General features: G+C 40.6%; 1 protein-coding gene across 1 annotated transcript in view; it reads left to right on the forward strand.

Moving 5' to 3' along the window:
• Syt10 (synaptotagmin X) overlaps window positions 1-21064 on the forward strand; it is an 82170-nt gene that overhangs the window by 1513 nt on the left and 59593 nt on the right. Inside the window, exon 2 of the mRNA XM_013033476.1 lies at window positions 20651-21008. Within this exon, the coding sequence (XP_012888930.1) occupies window positions 20651-21008 (358 nt within the window). The remainder of the gene's footprint in view (window positions 1-20650; window positions 21009-21064) is intronic.

Consider the following 21064-nt stretch of genomic DNA (forward strand, 5'->3'; position numbering starts at 1 on the left):
AAGGAAGAAGGAAGGAAGGAAGGAAGGAAGGAAGGAAGGAAGGAAGGAAGGAAGGAAGGAAGGAAGGAAGGAAGGAAGGAAGGAAAGAGGAGGGAGGGAAGAAAGAAAAACGAAGGAAGGAATCGAGATAGGAACACTTTCCAGGTGACAGATTTCTCTCCTGTATGGGATACAGGGAGAATCAGAACCACCAATAAGGTCATGTTGTAGGGAAAAAGATTTTAATGACCCCGATAATGGTGGGTTTGCCCAGCTTTTAGAACTGCTCTTAGGAGCTAGGGCCACCTGGACCGGTGACCTTCAGGTCACTTGTTGCTTTGGGAGACAAACACCACTCTGGAGATTTTTCAGCTCAGGGTGGTTCTTTGACTTTGCTTTGCTGGCTGTCCTTTGGCATGGTTTGGAGGTTGAGGGTCGCCAAGGCAACAGGTAAGAGCTGGACTGCCAAGCTTAGAGTGCAGAGCCCAGGATCAGAAAAACCTCAGGGGGCTAGGTAGGTAGAAAAGAGGGCTCACAAAGTAAGTCCTCTACCTTCTCACCCACCCCCCAGAATCCAAGACCAAAAAGAGGAGGAGAATGATTCGATTTAGCTTGCTACACAAACACATAGACTATCTGCAGGGTTTTGGATGAAATTCTCTGGTGATGAAACAGGATCCAAGAATGGGGCTTCTGTCTGCAGCTGGCTGAGCCTGGGGTGCTGTTGTTTGGATTCTGGAGGAAAATAAAATGTTGCTACTTCAGTGTGCTGGAAAGTTGGATGTGTGTGTGTGTGTGTGTGTGTGTGTGAGAGAGAGAGAGAGAGAGAGAGAGAGAGAGAATATATAGACACAATGAAGAATCATTTATTTTTTTCAGTGGGCATTAGAAGTCCTATGAGTGAATGAAACCCCAATAATATGAGGAAAATGTCCTAAACGAGCATGTCATGTGTGAGATTGCTAATCAGGAGGTGAAGACCAAAATACAGATGACCTCCAGGCAGTCCTGGATAGCTCCTAAGTGACATAGAACTCTTAAATTGAGACTCAAAGCAGGTGGTACAGGGAAAGAAATGAGATGCTTTAAGTATAATAACCTGGGTTTAGGTTATTTAACAATTGGTGCTGTGAATTAAATATCTGATTCTTCCCCTCTCCTGATCACATAGAAAATAGTGACTTCTTAAGTCAAAATAGCTGGTAATAATGCTCATTTCTAAATCATTCCACAATGGATGGCTATGTAAGTTGAAGGTAGAACAAGCTCAGAAAAGATTCAGAGCTTTCCCAGAGCATTATAAGAAGCAGCTCTAAAGTGGCTCCTGCCTGTAATCCTAGCTACTCAGGAAGCTGAGATCTGAGGATGGAGGTTCAAAGCCAGCCCAGGTAGGAAAGTCGTGAGACTCTTATCTCCAATAATCACTAGGAAACTGGAAGTGGCACTGTGGCTCAAGCAGTAGAGCACTCACCTTGAGCTGAATAGCTCAGGGATAGCGCCCAAGCCCAGAGTTCAAGCCCCATGACTGATTAAAAAAAATACTGGAATGCTGAGGGAAAACACAAAGCAATATGTTGTTCTCCAGTGTTTTTCAGTTATTCTGTTACTGGATTTGGGCTCATTTCTGGTCAGTCTTTAATAATTGCTTAAATGTTCAAGAAGCTCAAGGAATCTATGTTGCTTGTAAGAGAGACTTCATAAAAATCACAACTAATCAAACCAACTGAGTTCACAGCCCCTTACAGCTGTGTAAGATCTAACCCTCACTGTACATATGTTAATGAGCACTTAATTCATCAGTGTTTTAATTGTGCATTTTTGTACAATCCCAATTTTGAGCTAAGGATTATAAAAATTAAGCTTAGGAGATAGTGGCTCACACTTGTAATCCCTGTTACACTGAAGGCTGAGATCTGAGGACTGCAGTTCAAAGCCAGCCTGGGCAGGAAAGTCTGGGAGATGCTTAACTCCAACTAACTAGCAAAAAGTCGTAAGTGGAACTATGGCTTAACTAGTAGAGCATCAACTTTGAATGAAAAAGCTAGGAGAGCACCTAAGCCCTGTGTTTAAACGGTAGTACTGACAGCAAAAGTAATTAATTAATTGCTCCAAGTTCATGAGTGTGTGTACATATATATATATATATATATATATATATATATCAGTTTCTTAGAGATGAGGATACTGAGTTCAGTCTATAGCAATGAAAATGCTATAAAAATATATAACTAAGTAAAAATGTTTAGGTAGCATTATGATTTTTCTCTGAGATCAAGGCATTTTGAGTTTATTGCTAAGTGCTTACATGGAATTGGAGCACCTAATATGTCTTCCTTTTTTGGACAAAAACAGATTAATAATAAAGAATTAATCTTTCAAGTCATTGAATTATCCTTTCTTTTGGTGTCAGTTCTGAGGCTTGAACTCAAGGTCTTGAGGCTGTCCCTGAGCTTTTTTTTTTTTTTTTTTTTGCTTAAGGCTAGCACTCTACCACTTGAGCCACAATTCCATTTCTTCTTAATTGGAGATGCAAGTCTCACAGACTTTTCTGCCCAGGCTGGCTCAAATTGAGATCCTCATATTTCAGCCATTTGAGTAGCTAGGATTACAAGTGTGAGCCTGAGTTATCATTTTTGTATGAACATGGTTTGTAGACACCTTAAAAATGGCCTAAAGAATACACTTTAGACATGTGCATGTACACATTTTTCCCTTGAGACTTGCAAGCCTGAAAAAGAGTAATTAAACCACAATACATTCAATGAATAGACCCACCCAACAAAGAAGATATGAGATGGTCATTTCACCCTCCAGTACATCCTCACTCCTGTGAGAAATGGTCAACTTCTACGTTTAACACCTTGTCTCACGTACTTTAAGTCAGTGTACATTACCCTTTGTCATATCTACTCCAAAAATCAATTAATTGGTGATTCTCCTCAAAGACCAAAGTCTCAGCAAGCATATGTTTTCTTTCATTCACAAGTGTCAATATTTTGGAAATACTGGAGACTTTTTGGGGAAGGGCTTAATATTTTCTTTCTTCCTATTCTTCCCTTCCTGCCTCTTCCCTCCCTCCCTTCCTCTATTCTCCTTCTTTCTTTCTTTCTTTCTTTCTTTCTTTCTTTCTTTCTTTCTTTCTTTCTTTCTTCCTTCCTTCCTTCCTCCTTCCTTTCTCCCTCCCTCCCTTCCTTCTTTCTTTTGTCCTTCCTTCCTTCCTTTCTCTTTCTTTCTTTCTCTCTCTCTCTCACTTTCTTTCTTTCTCTCTCTCTCTTTCTTTCTTTCTTTTCTTTTCTTTTTTCATTTTGTGCTGGTTCTGGGGCTTGAACGCAGGACCTGAGCACTGTCCCTGAACTTTGATGCTCAAGGCTAGCACTCCACCACTTGCTCTTTAGGTGCACTCACAGTTTCTATTTTTTATTTTTTGGTGGTTAATTGGAGATAAGGGTCTCGAAAAACTTCCTTGCCCAGGCTGACTTAGAATCATGATCCTCAGATCTTAGCCTTCTGAGTAGCTAGTTTTCCTCTTTCTTCTCTTTGGCAGTTTTGGGATTTTGAAGTAGTTCCAGGGCTTGAACTCAGAGTCTACCACACTTTTACTTGGCTGCTTTGCTCCTGGCTGGAGTGCCAGGGTTTGGAACTGAGGGCTTTGCCTCATTATAGGAGAATACTGCATGATGTGAGCCATACCTTAGTGATTTGTGTTCTGGTTATTTTTGAGTTAAGGTCTTGCTTGTTGACCAGGCTGGCCTGGTCAGTGATTCTCCTGTTTATGCTTTCATCCACAGCTGGGATGACAAAGGTACATTACACTTTTTTTTTTGTCGGTCATAGCTTGAACTCTGAGCCTGGACGTAGTCCCTCAGCTCTTCAGCTCAAGGCTAGTGCTGTAACTTGAGCCACAGCACCATTTCCGGTTTTCTGGTGGTTAATTGGAGATAAGAGTCCCATGGACTTTCCTTCCCCAGGCTGGCTTTGAACCGTGATCCTCAGATCTCAGCTTCCTTAGTAGCTAGGATTACAGTCATGAGCCACTTGGGCCTGGCTCACTCTTCACTTTTTCTGTTAAGATGGAATCTCCCAAACTTTCTGCCCAAGTTGGCCCATTCTGGATCTGCACCTCTGTAGGTAGAATTGGAAGTGAGAGCAAATCTGATGGCTCACGACTATCACCTATCATCCTAACAATTCAGGAGGCTGAGATCTGAGGATTATGGTTTGAAGCCAGCCAAGGTAGAAAATTCTGTGAGACTTTTATCTCCAATTGAACATCAAAATCCAGAAATGAAGTTTTCACTCACCAGGCTTGAGTGAAAAAGCCAAAATGAGAACATGCGGTCCTGAGTTAAAGCCCCACTACTGGTGCGTGCGCATGCGCACACACACACACACACACACACACACACACACACACACATACACACACGCATTGTATGAGAAAACGGTCTCCAGCCCTGTTTTGTTATTCTTGGAACAAATCAAAGACCAATATTGCCCCTTAGAGGGTGAGATTTCTGAGATCTGTTAGTACTCAGTTGTCTATTTTATTCAAATAACATTTCCTTTCAAATGTAATCATCATTGTATGTTTGCTTTAAAAAATCATTTATGGAATACATCATTATGCAATACATCTGCCTTCACTGACTAGTTTTTAAATAAACTTTTGGTAGAAAACAAACATTACCATAAGCATTTAGTGGCATTTCCTGTGGCAGTTACAATTATGAAATGAAGTTGAGTGTTGGTGGCTCACACCTGTAATCCTAGGTACTCAGGAGGCTGAGATCTGAGATCACTGTTTGAAGCCAGCCAGGCAAGAAAGTTAATGAGTCTTTTATCTCCAATTAACCATCAGAAAACTGCAAGTGGAGCTGTGGCTCAAAGTGGTAGAGTGTTAGCCTTGAGCAAAAGAGCTCAGGGACAGTGCCCAGGCCCTGAGTTTAGAACCCTTGACAGCAACAAAAGTGAAATGAGAGTTTTCCTGATCTGTATTTCTTCTCCTAATGATGCCACCAAAATGTAAGCTCTTCAAGACAGGCTGTTGCTTATTGTTTTATATACTAGAGGCTCAATAAATATTAGTTGCATGAATGAGTAAAATGACTTAAATTTTTATAAAATAATAGTTCTACTTAATAACTTCTAAATGCCTTGTGCAACTAATGACATATTCCTGAATCTTTCCTGTCTGCAGTGTTTAGTACAGTCCTAGGCAGAAATGCATACAAATATTTGGTTTATAGTCAGGCACTTGTAGCTCACTGTTATATCCTAGCTACTCTGGAGGCTGACATCTGAGAAGTGAGGTGCCACGCCAGCCTGGGAAATAAAGTCTGAGACTCTTTTCTCCAATTAACCAGCGAAATGCTGGAACTGGAGCTGTGGCTGTAGTCATAGAGTACTATCCTTGAGTGAAAAAAACTAAAGGGCAATGCTTAGGACCTGAGTTCAAACCCAGTACCAGCATACACTAAAAAAAAGTAAAGTTTGGGGCTGGGAAGGTGGCTCAGTGGTAGAGCGCTTGCCTTGCATGCCTGAGGCCCTGGGTTCGATTCCTCAGCACCACATAAGCAAAAAGAAAAACGCCAGAAGTGGTGCTGTGGCTCAAGTGGTAGAGCGCTAGCCTTGAGCTGAAGAGCTGAGGGACAGTGCCCAAGCCCAGAGCTCAGGCCCCACGACCGAACCCCCTCAAAAAAAGGAAAGTTTATGAAAATGATAGGAATTAAAGCACTTGATCATTTAAAAACTAGAATTTTGTTTTTCATTGTGCTCATCCTGGGGTTTGAACTCAAGTCCTGGACGCTGTTTGAGCTTTCTTGCTCAAGGCTAGTTCTCTACCACTTGAGCAACAACTCCATTTTCAGCTTTTTAGGTAGTTAATTGGAGATAAGAGTTTCACAGACTTTCCTGCTTTGGCTGGCTTCAAAACTGTGATCCTCAGACCTCAGCCTCTCGAGTACCACTGGCACTCAGTTAAAAACTAGAATTTAATGATCACCTTATGCCAAAGCAACTGAACACAATATGAACATCTATTGATTTCCTTAGAGTAGGATTAGATGTAGCTGTGAGTTCACAGCTGAATTTGTGTTATAGAGTGAATGTCCTAAGTTTCCTGAAATTCTTGGACAGTGGGAAGATCTGATTCATGCAGATTCTCCTTCCCTTACAGTAGAATTACATCCTCATAAACTAATCATAAGTTGGGAATAAAAGTCCAAAATGGCTGGGCACCTGCAATCCTAGCTACTCGAGGAACAAGGTTCGAAGTCAGTCTAGGCAGACATGGCCATGAGACTATTATCTCCAATTAGCCAGCAAAAAGCCAGAAATAGCACTGTGGCTCAAGTGGTAGAGCATTAGCCTTGAGCACAGGACTGTGCTCAGGGACTGTGCCCTGGTGCCCTGGTCCTGAGTTCAAGCCTCAGGACTGGTACACACACACACACACACACACACACACACGAAGCCTAAAATGCACTCAGTGCACTTTATGGCACTGAGCATTAATAACAGTGTCATCTGAGCCAATATAAAATGTGCTCACTCACTTCTGGCTTATGCTTATTATCTTAACTAGTCAGGAGTTGAAATCTGAGGATTGAGTTTAGAAGCCAACCCTGACAGAAAAGTCCATGAGACTGTCCACTCCTATTAACCACCAAAAATCTGGAGGTGGAGCTGTGGTTAATGTGGTAGAACACTACCTTAAGTGGAAAAGCTAAAGGAGAAGGTCCAGACCCTCAGTTCAAGCCCCAGTGCAGGTACAAAAAAAAAGTTTCCCAAGTGCAATTAATGTAAAAGTGCTAAAGAAAAATTGTACTTTCTGATACAGACTATTACTATTAAAGTTTAATAAATTACATTTTCTTATTGCTAATTTATATACTATTATTTCCCCTCTTTTTTGGTATACTCAATACTCTCTAAGTTTAGAAAGATAATTCTTTACGAAAAAAGGTAGCATCCTGGTATTGTCAAATAGGATACTTTTTTTGGTGGGGGTGAGGAAGGGAAGTTGTGGTGTTTTGTGTATGCATATATTTTATAAGAGCTGGAGTTAATATGGCTCAGGTAGGCTACAAGAAAACATGTGTGCATGTCTGTGTGTATGTGGGTGTATGTGTGCTCCATCTAAAGAGTCAGGTCTGTATGTCCAGGGGCTCCATGTCGATGAATTCAATCAACTGTGGAAGGAAAATATTTACAATAATCACATTAGCATTGAGCATGTGCAGACCTATTTTCTTGTTATTCTCTAAACAATATAACATTAATACTGCTTATGTGGATTTTGCTTTTAATTAGATATGACTAGATATTACAGATATAATTGGAGGACGATTCAGACTATTTGGGAGGATTGTGTTGCTTTAGTGGAAATGCTACATCATTTTATCTAAGGTGTTAGAACAGCTATAGACTTTAATATTTGTGTGGGTCCTAGGGACTGGAAGAACAGACTGGCATTAACAACTATTTTCTCTCCAAGTGTTCCTGGAGTGTGTTGTATAGCATGCTGTCAATTTATTACTGTATTGTTGAATAGGAAATGCTAATGTCAATGTGTGTGTGTGTGTGTGTGTGTGTGTGTGTGTGTGCATGCGCACATGCGAGCTGGTACTGGGGCTTGAACTCTGAGTCTGGGCACTGTCCCTTAGCTTTTTCAATCAAAGCTGGTGCTACCACCTCTCTAGTTTTTCAGCTGTTTACTGGTTGATTGGAGATAGAGTTTCACTGGCTTTCCTGCTCAAGCTGACTTTGAACCTCCAACCTCAGATCTCAACCTCCTGAGTAGGAAGGATGACAAGTGTGAGACACAGACATTCTGTTCACTGTCAGTTTACAAGCTTCTAAATGCTGATTGTCCAGAATACAAAATTATCTTAGATAAGCAATATCTATTGCTTTCTTTTTGTTCTTCATGATTCCTTTAGTTTTGTTTAAATTCTCATAAAATTATAGGGATTGTGATCAAAAGATTCTGAAGCTTTTTCTTCCTAATCTGTTGACAGGAATTGTTAATTTGTCTGAACGTTAGTTATCACCTTATGCTTTTCATTAGATGTTTTGACTGTGTTAAAGTCACTGATGAAATGAACTAACTAATACCAATAAGTCCATATCATGACTTTTGTGATTGACTAAGTACTTGATGTACTGTCATAATTATAAATTATTTACTCAATTAGGAGCATAAACTAAGAATTTAAATAAATTTTAAAATGTGAATACCATATTGTATCATATTTGGTTGAATTAAGATACCATTGATTATGTGATACATTATTATATGGAGCACCAAGAAAATAAAGAGAATTCTATCAATTAAATTAGGAACCATTGCTGGGCACTGGTGTGTCATGCCTGTAATCCTAGCTACTCAGGAGGCTGAGATTCGAAGATTGAGGTTTGAAGCCAGCCCAGGAAGGGAAGTCCATTAGACTCTTATCACTAATTAACTTCCAAAAAAGTCAGAGATGGAGCTGTGGTTCAAATGTTAGAGCACTAGCCTTGAGTAAAACAACTCAGGGACTATGCCCAGGTCCTGAGTTCAAACCCTAGGACTGGCACTCAAGAAAACAAAGTATTAGGAAGCACTGGTTGAAGTATTCATTTCACTCTTACTGAAAGATCTATTTTATCCTTAAAGATAGTTTTTAAAAACAGTGTAGAACTTTTATAAAATAATAATAACAAAGGGAAACATGAAAGAAATAGCTTCCATAATTTTAAAATCGAAAGATTGAGTTTGATTTTCCCCTCCACCACCCCCATTGTTGGTGCAAGTACTTGAACTCAGAGCCTTGAACCCTCTCTTGTATTCCCTGCTGAAACTGGCACTCTACCACTTGAACCATACCTCCACTTCTAGCCTTTTGCTGATAAATTGCAGATAAGAGTCCCATAGACTGATTGTTCCCAGGTTGGCGCTGAACCCAGATCCTTAGATCTTACCAGTGCTTCATTGAATCTGATTTTTAAAAGTTGCTATTTTTTAATTCAGAATTGACGAGGCTTTGTTTTCCAGTCAATATCAGAGTCTTCTATCACAAATGTTAATGATGCATTTTTCTTTATGTGGATACATAAAATATACAGGCCATGGGTATTGTACTCCTAACACTATGAATGATGGCAGTGCTGCCCCACATATTGGACTCACCCATTTCCCTCCAATTCCCAACAGAAACCTGACTTACAAGGTGAAGGGTGCACGTTTCTCGATAGACTACCAGATGAATTTTATACAGATCATTTGCTTTAGCACATACATTAACAATAAAAATTACAGCCCACTGTGACCTGGCTATTAGCAAGAGTGAGTAACCATCAATCCTAAGACACATTCTGATTCCAGAAACAAGATGTTTTAAAATACACATTTTATAATCAGTTAAATATGACCATAATAGCTTTTCATCATTTACTGGAATTCCAGGGAAATAAAATTTAAATGGAATATATAAGAGGTATTACTGGCCAGGCATCCTGTGGCTCATTCCTATAATTCTAACTATTCAAGAGGCTGATATCTGAAAATGGAGGCTCAAAGCTACCTAAGGCAGGAAGAGAGACTCTAGACTCTTCATTCCAATTAAACAGCCAAAAATTAACAATCCTGTAAGTGAAGGTATGTTTCAAGTATAGTACAAGCCTTGAGTAGAGAAATTCAGACAAGAGTGAGAGGCCCTGAGTTCAAGCCTCAAAAATTAGCACAGAAAGATAGAAAGAGAGAGAGATAATTTGTTAATTAAATATTTACATATATCAGATTTACAGATGAGGAAGACACTGGCTAGCTCATTCCCAGTATTCCTTTCAGCTTTGAATTCATAGCAACAGAATCCCTTATTTTCAGTTGGGTTTGCTGCATGGTCACATGACTAACTTCTGACCACAGAAAATCAGGTTGGTATCAGGAGAGATGTGTCACATGATGGGGTTGAACCCTGAAAAATGAAGGGATGTTGCCTTGCACCCATTTTCCCTCCCTATTCTTCATCCAGCTGTCTGGAGTTTGGACAGGGTAGCTTTCCATGTTGACCTTTTCAAGAGAAGCAAAAATCAGAAGCTGGGCACAAGTGATTCACACCAGTAACCCTAGCTATTCAGGATGCTGAGATCTGAGGATCACAGGTTGAAGCCAGCCCAGGCAGGACTGTCCATGAGACTCTTATCTTCAATTAACCACCAAAATGCCAGAAGTGGAACTGTTGCTCAAGTACTAGCCTTGAACAAAAATCCCAGAGACTGCCTAGGCCCTGAGTTCAAGCCCAAGGACCAGGACAAGAAAAAAAAAAGGAAAGAAAGAGAGAGAGAGGAAGGAAAAAAGGAAGGAAGAATAGCGTCTTTCAAATTAAAATGAGATAGACAAAGGCCCAGAAGAGTAGATAGAGGTACAGAAATTTTATGCAAATATATGTAATCAAGCCAGTTTGAGCAATTTTAAACCTGATTATCCCAGAGCCTAAACCAATTTCTGTAAATTTCATTAAGTCATAATCTTACCAAGATATAATAGGATGAATAACATGTAATGGATTCTATTTAATTATCTAGAGATGTTGAAAAATCTGAATGTGAGAGAATGCACACTAAATCTGCCCAATGTAGAGGGCAGTGTCGGAAATCATGTTATAGCCAGGAGATGGTGGCTCATGACTGAAATCCTAGCTCCTCAGGAGGCTGAGACCTTGAGGATCGAGGTTTGAGCCAGCTGGGGCAGAAAAGTTTGTGAGACTCTTATCACAATTAAACTACCAAAAAATCCATAAGAGGTTCTGTGGCTCAAGTGGAAGAGCACTAGTCTTGAGCAAAAGAAGCTCAGGGACAGCATTCATGAGTTCAAGCCCCAGGAAAAGGACTAAAAGAAACAGACCCAGTAAATCAAATTTATCTTTGTGAATTTCATAGGTCAAGAGTTGAGCTCAGTAGCAAAAAACCCTTACTTATTCAGCTATTCCTATATATGAAAAATTATCCCTTAAGATCTGAAGAAGCTGATCATAATGAGCTTGCCCTAATGAAATCTTGCCCTAATGTCTTTATGTGTACTTCCTAGCTGTGTAAATGCATGACCCCTGAACTCTCAAGTGTATTGTATATGCAATAATACAAAGAATGGTAGTGCAACCCTGTAAACTTTGGGCTTCTAGAGCAATTTTCTCTTTTTCTTTACAAGGTAAGAAATGATTCACTTCTTTCACTTTTGTCTTAGTCTCCATCTACTGTTACCTTTTATAGGTCTTCACTATTGCTTTACTTCTAATCTCTTGTCTACTAATTCTGTCTCATCAGTATAAAGCAAGCTAAAATATTGTACATAATAATGTACAATTATCAGTTCTGCATGTTGTCTAGCTATTGCTCTCTTTTTCTGATTTTTCCCTAAGTATAATTTCTTAAAGGAAATAAATCTGTGCCCACAGAATTTGCTTCCTCATTTTCCTTTAACATTTAGGCCACCTTCACCTAGTTAACATAGCCTCTACTTTATTAGTCTCATCAGCTTCACTAAAGAATTTCTTGTTGCCAGGTGCTGTAGGCTCACACTACTCAGATCTGAAGATTGCTATTTAAAGCCAGCCTGGGCAGATAAGTTGAGACTCTTATCTCCAATTAACCCGCAAAAAAAAAAAAAAAATAAAGGGTGGTTCACCTGTTAAAGTGCCAGCCTTAAGCCAAAAAAAAAAAAAAAAAAAGCCATGAGTCAAGCAGAAAAGGTCAGATAATGTGATGTCAGGAAAATGAACCCTTAGATATGTATTTTAATGTTTTTTTCTTTCATGCATGTGTTTCTAACACATTTATAAGATTATCTCTTTGTTGCTTTGTATGTCCCTCCCCCACAGTATAACCCCTGCTTTCACTATATTTGATGTCAGTATAACTTGTGGAGGAGATGGAGAAAAACCAGTTGTTTAAGGATACAGGTGGACCTGTTGCAACAATGCGAAGTACAATTGTCATGTCCAAAATGAGCTTTACAATGTCGGTGCAGGGGGGGTGGGAGGGGGGAAGGAGAAGGATTGGGATGGGTGGGAAGGGGGGAGGCTGGGAAGTGATGTGAAGGGTAAACAAAGGAGGAAGCTGCAATGCTTGGTAAGAAATGTACGCATTATCCTGCCCATGCAATTGTAACCCCTCTGTACAGTATGTTCACAAATAAAATAAAATAAAACTAAAAAAAAAAGAACTCAAGGCCCTGAGCTCTAGTCCTAGTATGTGCACAAAAAGGTAATAGCCATTTGTTTTCAATGGATTTATTTTACACTGCTGGCCTGCTGACTACTTCTTTAAATATTCTTTCCCTAGTTACTATGAAAGCTCATTGACCTGACTTCTTGTATGTCTCTTTCTGCTCTTTCCCAGCTTTCTCTTTCTGTTTGTGTGTTAGAGAGAGAGAGAGAGAGAGAGAGGGAAGGAGAGGGAGAGGGAGGGAAGGAGAGAGAGAGAGAGAGAGATTGATTACTGGGGATTGAACTCAAGGCTCCATGTCCTTGCTTTTTGTTGTTGTTTTTGTGGTTTTGGTGGGGGCGAGGGAGGGGAGGGTTGATGCCAGTCCTGGTCTCAGGGCCTGGGTGGTGTTGTCCCTGAGCTTTTTGTCCCAAGGCTAGTGCTCTGTCACTTGAGCCATAGTTCCACTTCTGGCTCTTTTGGTGATTTACTGGAGATAAGAGTCTCCTGGACTTTCTTGTCTGGGGTGCCTTTGAACCACAACCCTAATATTTCAGCTGCCTGAGTAGCTAGAATTACAGGTATGAGCTACTGGTGCCCCACTTTGCTTAGCTTTTAAGTTTAAAATTGGCATTCTATTACTTGAGTCATGTCTCCAGTTCCTCTTTACAGGAACATTTCATATTTCTCAAAGTTTTCTGTCTTTAAATATTCAATTCTATTGAAGGGCTGTTCTCGTCTATCAATTCAGACCCCCTGGTTAAGAAATCCAATCCATTGTACCTGCACTGCACGGCCAAGAGCTCAACCAACATTATCTAGTTGCATGATCACAAGTGCTTCTGCCAAAACTGAAATCGTGATCTCTGTTTCTTCACCATCCTGTTGGCTTCCCAGTGATTCATGTTCTTGCCCTTTCTGAGTCTTCACACTCTCTCAGTAGTTTTCAGGTTTCCTTCTGAGGCTTCCTTTTCCCATCTCAGCCACTCACCTTCAGATCCACATTCTCTCACATAGATTAATGATTTTGTTTGGTACAGCCTTGTCTTCTCTGTTTTCTTTAAGCACAGCATTACCATTTATTTTTAATTTTTAATTTTTGCACTCTTTCACTCAAGGCTAGCACTCTGCCACTTTGAACCACAGTGCTACTTCTGGTTTTTTGGTGATTAATTGGAGATAAGAGTCTCACAGACTTTCCTGCTCTGGATGGCTTTGAACTGTGATCCTCAGATCTCAGCCTCCTGAGTAGTTAGGATTACAGGTATGAACTACCAGCACCCAGCAGCACAGTAATATTTCTTGAGATACATTCTGGGCCTATCATAGTGGCTCATGCCTGGATCCTAGCTGCTCAGGACACTGAGATATAAGAATTGAAGTTCCAAGTCAGCTCAGGAAGGAAATTCTTATTTTAAGTGAACTACAAAAAAGCTAGAAGTAGGGTTGTGGCTCAAGTGGTTAAGCTCCAGCCCTACATGAAAAAGCTAAGGAACAACACTCAAACCCTAAGTTCAACTTGCAGTACTGGTACCAAATAAATAAAAAAACAAATAAATAAATGTGATAACTTCAACACACCAATGTAAATCTTTCCTGGGGCTGTTTTTCTTTGAGTCCAAAGTTATGATATAACTTCCTTCATATTACAGTTAAACAATGAATCACAATCATAAAAAGATCATTTAAAAATTGAAGACTATACATTTTCCTACATTCTTCCTTAATTTTTACATAGTTGATTATTTATCTTTCTACTTCTTTCTTTTTCCCTCCCTCCTCCTTTTTTTTTTTTGTCGGTCCTAGGGCTTGAACTCTGGGCCTGGGCGCTATCCCTCAGCTCTTCAGCTCAAGGCTAGCGCTCTACCACTTGAGCTACAGCGCCACTTCCAGTTTTCTGGTGGTTTATTGGAGATAGGAGTCTCACGGTCTCTCCTGCCCGGGCTGACTTTGAACCGTGATCCTCAGATCTCAGCCTCCTGAGTAGCTAGGATTACAGGCGTGAGCCACCAGCGCCCGGCTTCCCTCCTCCTTCTTTACTTCCTCCCAAACCCCCTCCCTCCCTCCTTCCCTTCCTTCCTTCTCTCCCTCCTCTTTAGTTGCTTATTGAATAAGGTTTATTGGAAAAATTGTATTACAATGACATTGCATTCAATACTTGATATCACATTTAATACTTATGGCAAAAACTTTACCTACTTTTCTTATTTACCCCTTACAATTTTCTTATGAAATAAATTAAAATACTCTTATTTTGTTAAGATTGTGTGTGTGTGTGTGTGTGTGTGTGTGTGTGTGTGTGTGTGTGTGTGTGTGTGTGGTACTCAGGCTTGAACTCAGGGCTTCACATTCTTGCTTGACCCTTTTGCTCAAGTTTGGTACTCTACCAGTTGAGACATACTTTCTAGTTTTTTTGTTTTTAATTGGAGAGAAGAGCCTATCAGATTTCTCTGCCCTATCGGGCTTTGAATCACATCTCAGCCTCCTGAATCACTCGGATTATAGGCATAAGCCATCAGCACTCTCGACTCTTAAAGCCGAAACAACTTTCCAAAGTCGCACAGTGTTGACATTTGAACCCAAGTCTGAATAATTCCACAGAACAACTATATAATAACACATACTAATAGAATGCTTTCTGCATGGTTCTTCTATGTTACCTAACTTTTTGTTATCTAGCCTCTTAAAAAAAATCACAGACATCAGACTCGTTTTTCTGAGAGCTTCCAAATGTTTATATTCTATAAGCATTTTGATCATGTGATATATACTGAACATTCAATATAAAAAGCTGAATAAATATGATTCCTGCTTTGAAGGATCAAGGAGTGAATATTTTGGTAGAATAAAAATGCTTACAGAAGCATAGCAAGTGTGAATTTCATGGTCTTTCGGCAATCCCACTCAGTGGTATCTATTTGTGCATTTCTCTTAGATATTATGCTGTGTTCTTAGATAATATATGCCATGTTACCACCGAATATCCCCAATAAAATAGGAATATTTTGTGAAGCATATTATACCTCAAAAGTTTGCGTTTAGAGGATTATTTTAAATCTATGATTACAATGTTAGAGTCGTGAGAGCATATAGAGGTCCTAAGGAATAAAAGAGGCAAGCCATGCACCATTGACTCAGGAGGCTGAGATCTGAGGATCTTGGTTCAAAGCCAGCCAAGGCAGAAAAGTCTATGTGACTCTTATTTCCAATTAACCACCAAAAAGCCAGTTGTGGAGCTATGGCTCTAAGAATGCCTTAAGCACAAAAGCCCAGGAACAGCACCCAGGCCCTGAATTCAAGCTCCAGAATCAGAGGAAATGAAGGGTAGGTGCGGGGTGAGGGGCGGGAGAGGGAGGAAGGTAAGAAAGAAGGAAGGAAAAGAGGCAGAGAGGCCTCCAAGGAGATGATACTGTTGCAACTGATTGTTGAATGAAGCATGTAGATTTTTCAGGTGATTGGATAGGAGGATCAAATGGATTAGAACTACATGAGACAGTCCCTGAGCCCAAAATCTTTAAAAAATAATGCATGGTTAGGGTAAGAGAGTGGCAGAAAAATGTAGTGGATCTGTAGTTAGGGGTCAAATCACAAAGATGCTAAAGGATATCATGAGAAATTGGAAATGGGTCCAGATGACTTAGAGAAGACCAGGAAGGAGGCAAGGTTGAGAAAGGCACAGGGACTATATATCTCCGTTCTAAGGACAGAACCTGCTACCCTGGCTTTATTGATAGCACAGCCTTTCTCTTTTAAAAGTGCTTTGGTTTAGAGGAAATAGTTTATAGTCGTTCAAGTGACATATTAGGACAGCAATTTTAGGAAGACAAATCTTAGTACTAAGGAAGATGGAATTAGTCTCAGAGATTTCCACAGGGCTCTTCCCTAAAATGAAAATAGATGATTGTCAATGCCATCTCTTACGAACGGTGGTCTGGAGGGACTTTTATTTCCTCAAGGCCAATACTCTGAGTAAGAAAAAATAAAAACAAAGAAAAGATGTTGGTTGGGCCCTGGTGGCACTGTGGCTAAAGTGGTAGAGCGCTCACCTTGAGCTGAAGAGCCGAGGAACAGCGCACAGGCCCGAAGTTCAAGCCCCATGACCAACCAAAACAATAATAATATTTTTTTTAAAGTCACAAATACAAGCTATGAGGAGAAAGGTATTCACTATGTTGGACTATCTACCACTGAGCAGAATTTAACTGTGCATAGAGATGGATTCTTGTGGAATGTTATACCCTAGCATAAGGTTAGTTCTTCAGTTTAGGTGATAAAAAATGTAAGTTGCAGGAAGAAATAGACAGTGAGCCACATATATTGATAAGAAAAACCTGCCTTTACCTGAACTAGCTCAACCTTGCCATTATCAGAATTAACTCAGTTTCATAAGGAAAAGCCTGCTATTGCCAGAACCAGGTAATTTCTCTCTCTCTCTCTCTCTCTCTCTTTCTTTCTCTGAGTGAGAGAGAAAGAGATGGTGTAAAAAATGTTGTACAGAGGGGTTACAGTTATATGAGTAGGGTAATGAGTACATCGTACCGAGTATTGTTACCTCCTCCTTTGTTTTCCCCCTACCATCACTTCCTTCCCCACCTCCCCAACTCCTCCTGCACCCCCACGCACACATTGTAAAGTTTGTTTTCAACATAGTGTCCTGTATATCTCGTCGTCACAATGGGTCAGCCTGCATCCCCATTTAAGCATTCTGCAATATCCCTTCCTCTTCCCAAATTACAAAAATGTATATACAAGATGCAAAACACCGGCATCAAATCCACTGAAAACAGGGGTTATACCATGGAGAAGAACATAGAAATGAAACAGAAGAATCACATAGTACATTGTAAGTACATTAACAACATTAGCTAGAAGAAAAAAACCACTTGTGTCCCTGTCTTGGGGTACATTTTGCCTAACATTATCTTATGTGGTCATATGTACATAGCCTTTGACCTTCTCTGCTTGTCCTAGACATGTACTACTCATTGAAAACAAGGGAAACCATGGACCTATGTTTCTTTGGGCTTGGCTTACGTCACTTAATATAATTTTTTCCAATCTTTCCATTTCCTAACAAATGAGGCAATGTCATTCTTTCTGACAGAGGCATAGGATTTATATAATCATACACACACACACACACACACACACACACACACATACCACATTTTCTTGATCCATTCATTTACTGAGGGGCATCTGGGTTGGTTCTCTATCTTAGCTATGGTAAATAATGCTGCAATAAACATGGTTGTGCTGGTAGCTTTGGTATGACCTTGTTTGTGATTCTTTGAGTAAATGCCCAAAAGTGGGATTGCTGGGTCATAAGGGAGTTCTAAGTGCAGTCTTTTGAGGAACCTCTATACAGCTTTCCAGAGTGGTTGAACAAGTTTACACTCCCACCAACAATGCAGTAGGGTTCCCTTTTGGCCACAGTCCCTCCAGCATCTGTTGTTATTAGAATTGTTGATTATAGCCATTCTAATTGGGGTGAGATGGAATCTCAGTGTTGTCTTGATTTGCATTTATTTTATGGCTAGAAAAGTTGAGCATTTCTTCATGTGTCTATTGGTCATTCTTATTTCCTCTAGAGAAGTCTCTCTTTAAGTCTTTAGCCCATTTATTACTCGGGCAGTTGTTCCTTTGAGGATTTGTTGTTGGGGGATTTAGTGTTTTGAGTTTCAGGTATATTTTAGATATGAGACCTTTGTCTGTTGTATGGCTAGTGAAGATCTTCCCCCAGTCTGAGGGCTTGCTGTTGATCTTGCTAGCTATGTCCTTTGCCTGCAGTTTCATGCAATCCCATTTGTCCAACCTTTCTTTGATTTGTTGTGCTTCTGGGTCTCTATTAAGAAATTTTCGACCTGTGCCAAGGAGCCCTAGAGTTTCTCCTATTCCTTCCTGTAATATTTTCATGGAGTATGCTTTTATATCAAGGTCTTTGATCCATTTGGAGTTGATTCTACTACAGGGTGATATATACGGATCTAGCTTTAGTTTTCTACAGGTAATTAACCAATTTTGCCAGCACCATTTACTAGAAAGGCTGTCTTTCATCCATCCTATTTCTTTAGCTCCCTTGTCAAAGATTAGGTGGTTATAGGTCTGTGGGTTCATTTCTGGATCTTTGGTCCTATTCCATTGGTCCTCAGGTCTGTTTTTATGCCAGTATCAAGCTGTTTTGACTACTATGGCTTTGTAGTAGAGTTTGGAATTTGGAATTGATATTCCTCCAGTTCTGTTCTTTTTACTAAGTATTGTTTTTGCTGTTTGGGGTCTTTTATTGTTTCAAATGTATTTTTGGATTGCTTCTTCTATTTCATTGAAGAATGAGTTTGGGATATTGATAGGTATCGCATTGAATTTGTAGATAGCCTTTGGAAGTATTGCCATTTTCATGAAGTTTGAACTGAGGGCATGAGTGCTGCCCCTGAGATCTATTACTGGAACCGCAAATCTGCTTCCAGTTTTCTGGTGGTTAAATGGAGATAGAGTCTCATGGATTTTCTGCTGGGGTTGGCTTTGAACTGTGATCCTCAGATCTCAGCCTCCTAAGTAGCTAGGATTACAGGAGTGAGCCACCCAGCTCACCTGGCTACGTTTAGGGTATCTCTGTTGTTGTTGTTTGTGTTTTTAGAAACTTTCATACTGCTTTCCAGAGTGGTTGAATATGTTTACATTCCCACAAATAGTGTATTAGGGTTCTTTCTCCCACACCCCCTGGCCAGCATCTGTTATTCATATTCTTGATGATGGCCATTCTAGCCTGGGTGAGATGAGATCTCAGTGTTGTTTTGATTTGCATTTCCTCTATGGAGTAAACACATACAGTGTTGTATGCAAGTGTACACAAATGTATGAACTATGGTATTTGTAAGGAAGAATTCAAGCAGGTAACTCCTTAGGAAAAAAAATGAATACCAGGACACTGGCATTTGAAAGGTGTTGAAGGTGGAGGAGTCAAAGGGAGGGAGGAGACTCCCAAAGAGAGGAACCATAATATGCAGTGCAGAATATGCATTCATAATATGCAATGCATAGCCTATGAAACTAAGAAAATTGAGGAGAGGGTTTGGGTTAGATATAGGTTGTGTGTGTGTGTGTGTGTGTGTGTGTGTGTGTGTGTGTGTGTGTATGTTGGTCAAGGGGATTGAATCCAAGGCCTGGGCACTGTCCCTGAGCTCTTTTGCTTGACACTCACTCTAACTTGAGCTACAGTCTTACTTCTGACGTTTTGCTAGTTTATTGGAGATGAGAGCCTCACAGACTTTCCTGCCCCAGTTGATTTTGAACTGTGGTCCTCAGATCTCAGCCTCCTAAGTAGCTAGGATTATAGGTGTAAGCCACCAGTCCTGGCTAAGAGCAGATTTTTTCCCAGAGTTTTATAATGTAAGTAATTATGTAGCACTTAAGACTACAGTACTGTGTAACTCTCACTGATCTTTTAATAAGCAGGTTATATAACTGTTTAAGACTATGCTCAGCTTAGACAATGAGTGAGTCCTCTTTAGACCAACAACGAAGCCATCAGTAGCTTCATGGAATATGGCAGATTGGCAGCCTTGACTTACAAAATCAAGGGTCCCATAGCCAGGTTGTTAGAGTAAATTAGATTTTGCCAGAAAACCATGCAGATATCCAGGTACAAAGAACAAAGTAAAGGTTTATTGCCAGTAAAGGGACCAACAAGACCCCTTCTCACAAGAGAGAAGAAGCACCAGCTATTGTGTCTGGTGTTGGGTGACCTTTTATAACCTACAAGATTTAGGAGGTGGAGACCCTAGTGTGGACGTGAGGCCCAGGGGCTTCATCATGGCGGACTAGGATTTATGGCTGCTTCCTCAGTAGTAGATAAGGGGCCTCCAGCTGAAGGTCACTCTAAGGGATCTTGCTTCCTTATAGGGTGATGGCTGCCCCAGAGGAATGCCATCTCAAGGTAAAGGGAGGGGGAGGGCTGGAGGCTGCTTATTCACTGCCTTTACTAAATGGGTCTAGTGTTGCCTAGGAAGGGAGCATGCTAAGCTATGGGAAGGGGAAGAAGCATGCTAAGCTATGGGAAAGGAGCTCATTGGGCTAACACAGGTGCCAGTGGCTCACACCTAGAATCCCAGTACTCAGGAGGCAGAAATCTGAGGATCACAGTTCAAAACCAGGCCAGTCAGGAAAGTCTGCGAGACACTTATCACCAGTTAACCACAAAAAGCCAAAAATGCAACTGTAGCACAAGTGCTAAAGCACTAGCCTTGAGCCAAAAAGCTCAAGGACAGCACCCAGGCCCCTGGACACACACAGCTTCAAAAAATCTCAAGTCCTTTGTGGTGTACTGGGAGCTAGCATGCATGCATCAGGCTTTTCCTGCACACAGAGGAAGACCCTTAACTGGAATGAGACTTTCCAGGTATCTTTCATACCTCCCTCTTTCTGCCTTGTGGTGCACAATACTGATGAATATTTCTTTCCATCCATTGTCACCCCCTTTTTTTTGCAGATATTTCTGTCAGCCTGTTAGCCGTTGTGGTGAGCTTCTGTGGGCTGGCTCTGTTAGTGGTCTCACTTTTTGTGTTCTGGAAGTTGTGCTGGCCTTGCTGGAAAAGCAAACCTGTTGCCCCCAGTGCAAGTGCAGCTCCACAGAGCCCTTCCCAGGCTCCCACCCAAGTCTTGGAGACGGAAGAGAAAAAAGAAGACAAAGAACAAGAAAAGCCAGCGGTAAAAGCTATGGAGCCCGCAATCAAAATCAGCCACACTTCCCCTGACATCCCAGCCGAAGTCCAAACAGCTTTAAAAGAACATTTAATTAAACATTCACGCGTGCAAAGACAGACGACTGAGCCAACATCTTCCTCCCGGTAAGGAAAGATAAATACACACTCGTGTGTGTGTGTGTGTGTGTGTGTGTGTGTGT

The sequence above is a fragment of the Dipodomys ordii genome, unplaced genomic scaffold (assembly GCF_000151885.1).
Source record: "Dipodomys ordii isolate 6190 unplaced genomic scaffold, Dord_2.0 Scaffold170, whole genome shotgun sequence".
NCBI lineage: Eukaryota > Metazoa > Chordata > Mammalia > Rodentia > Heteromyidae > Dipodomys > Dipodomys ordii.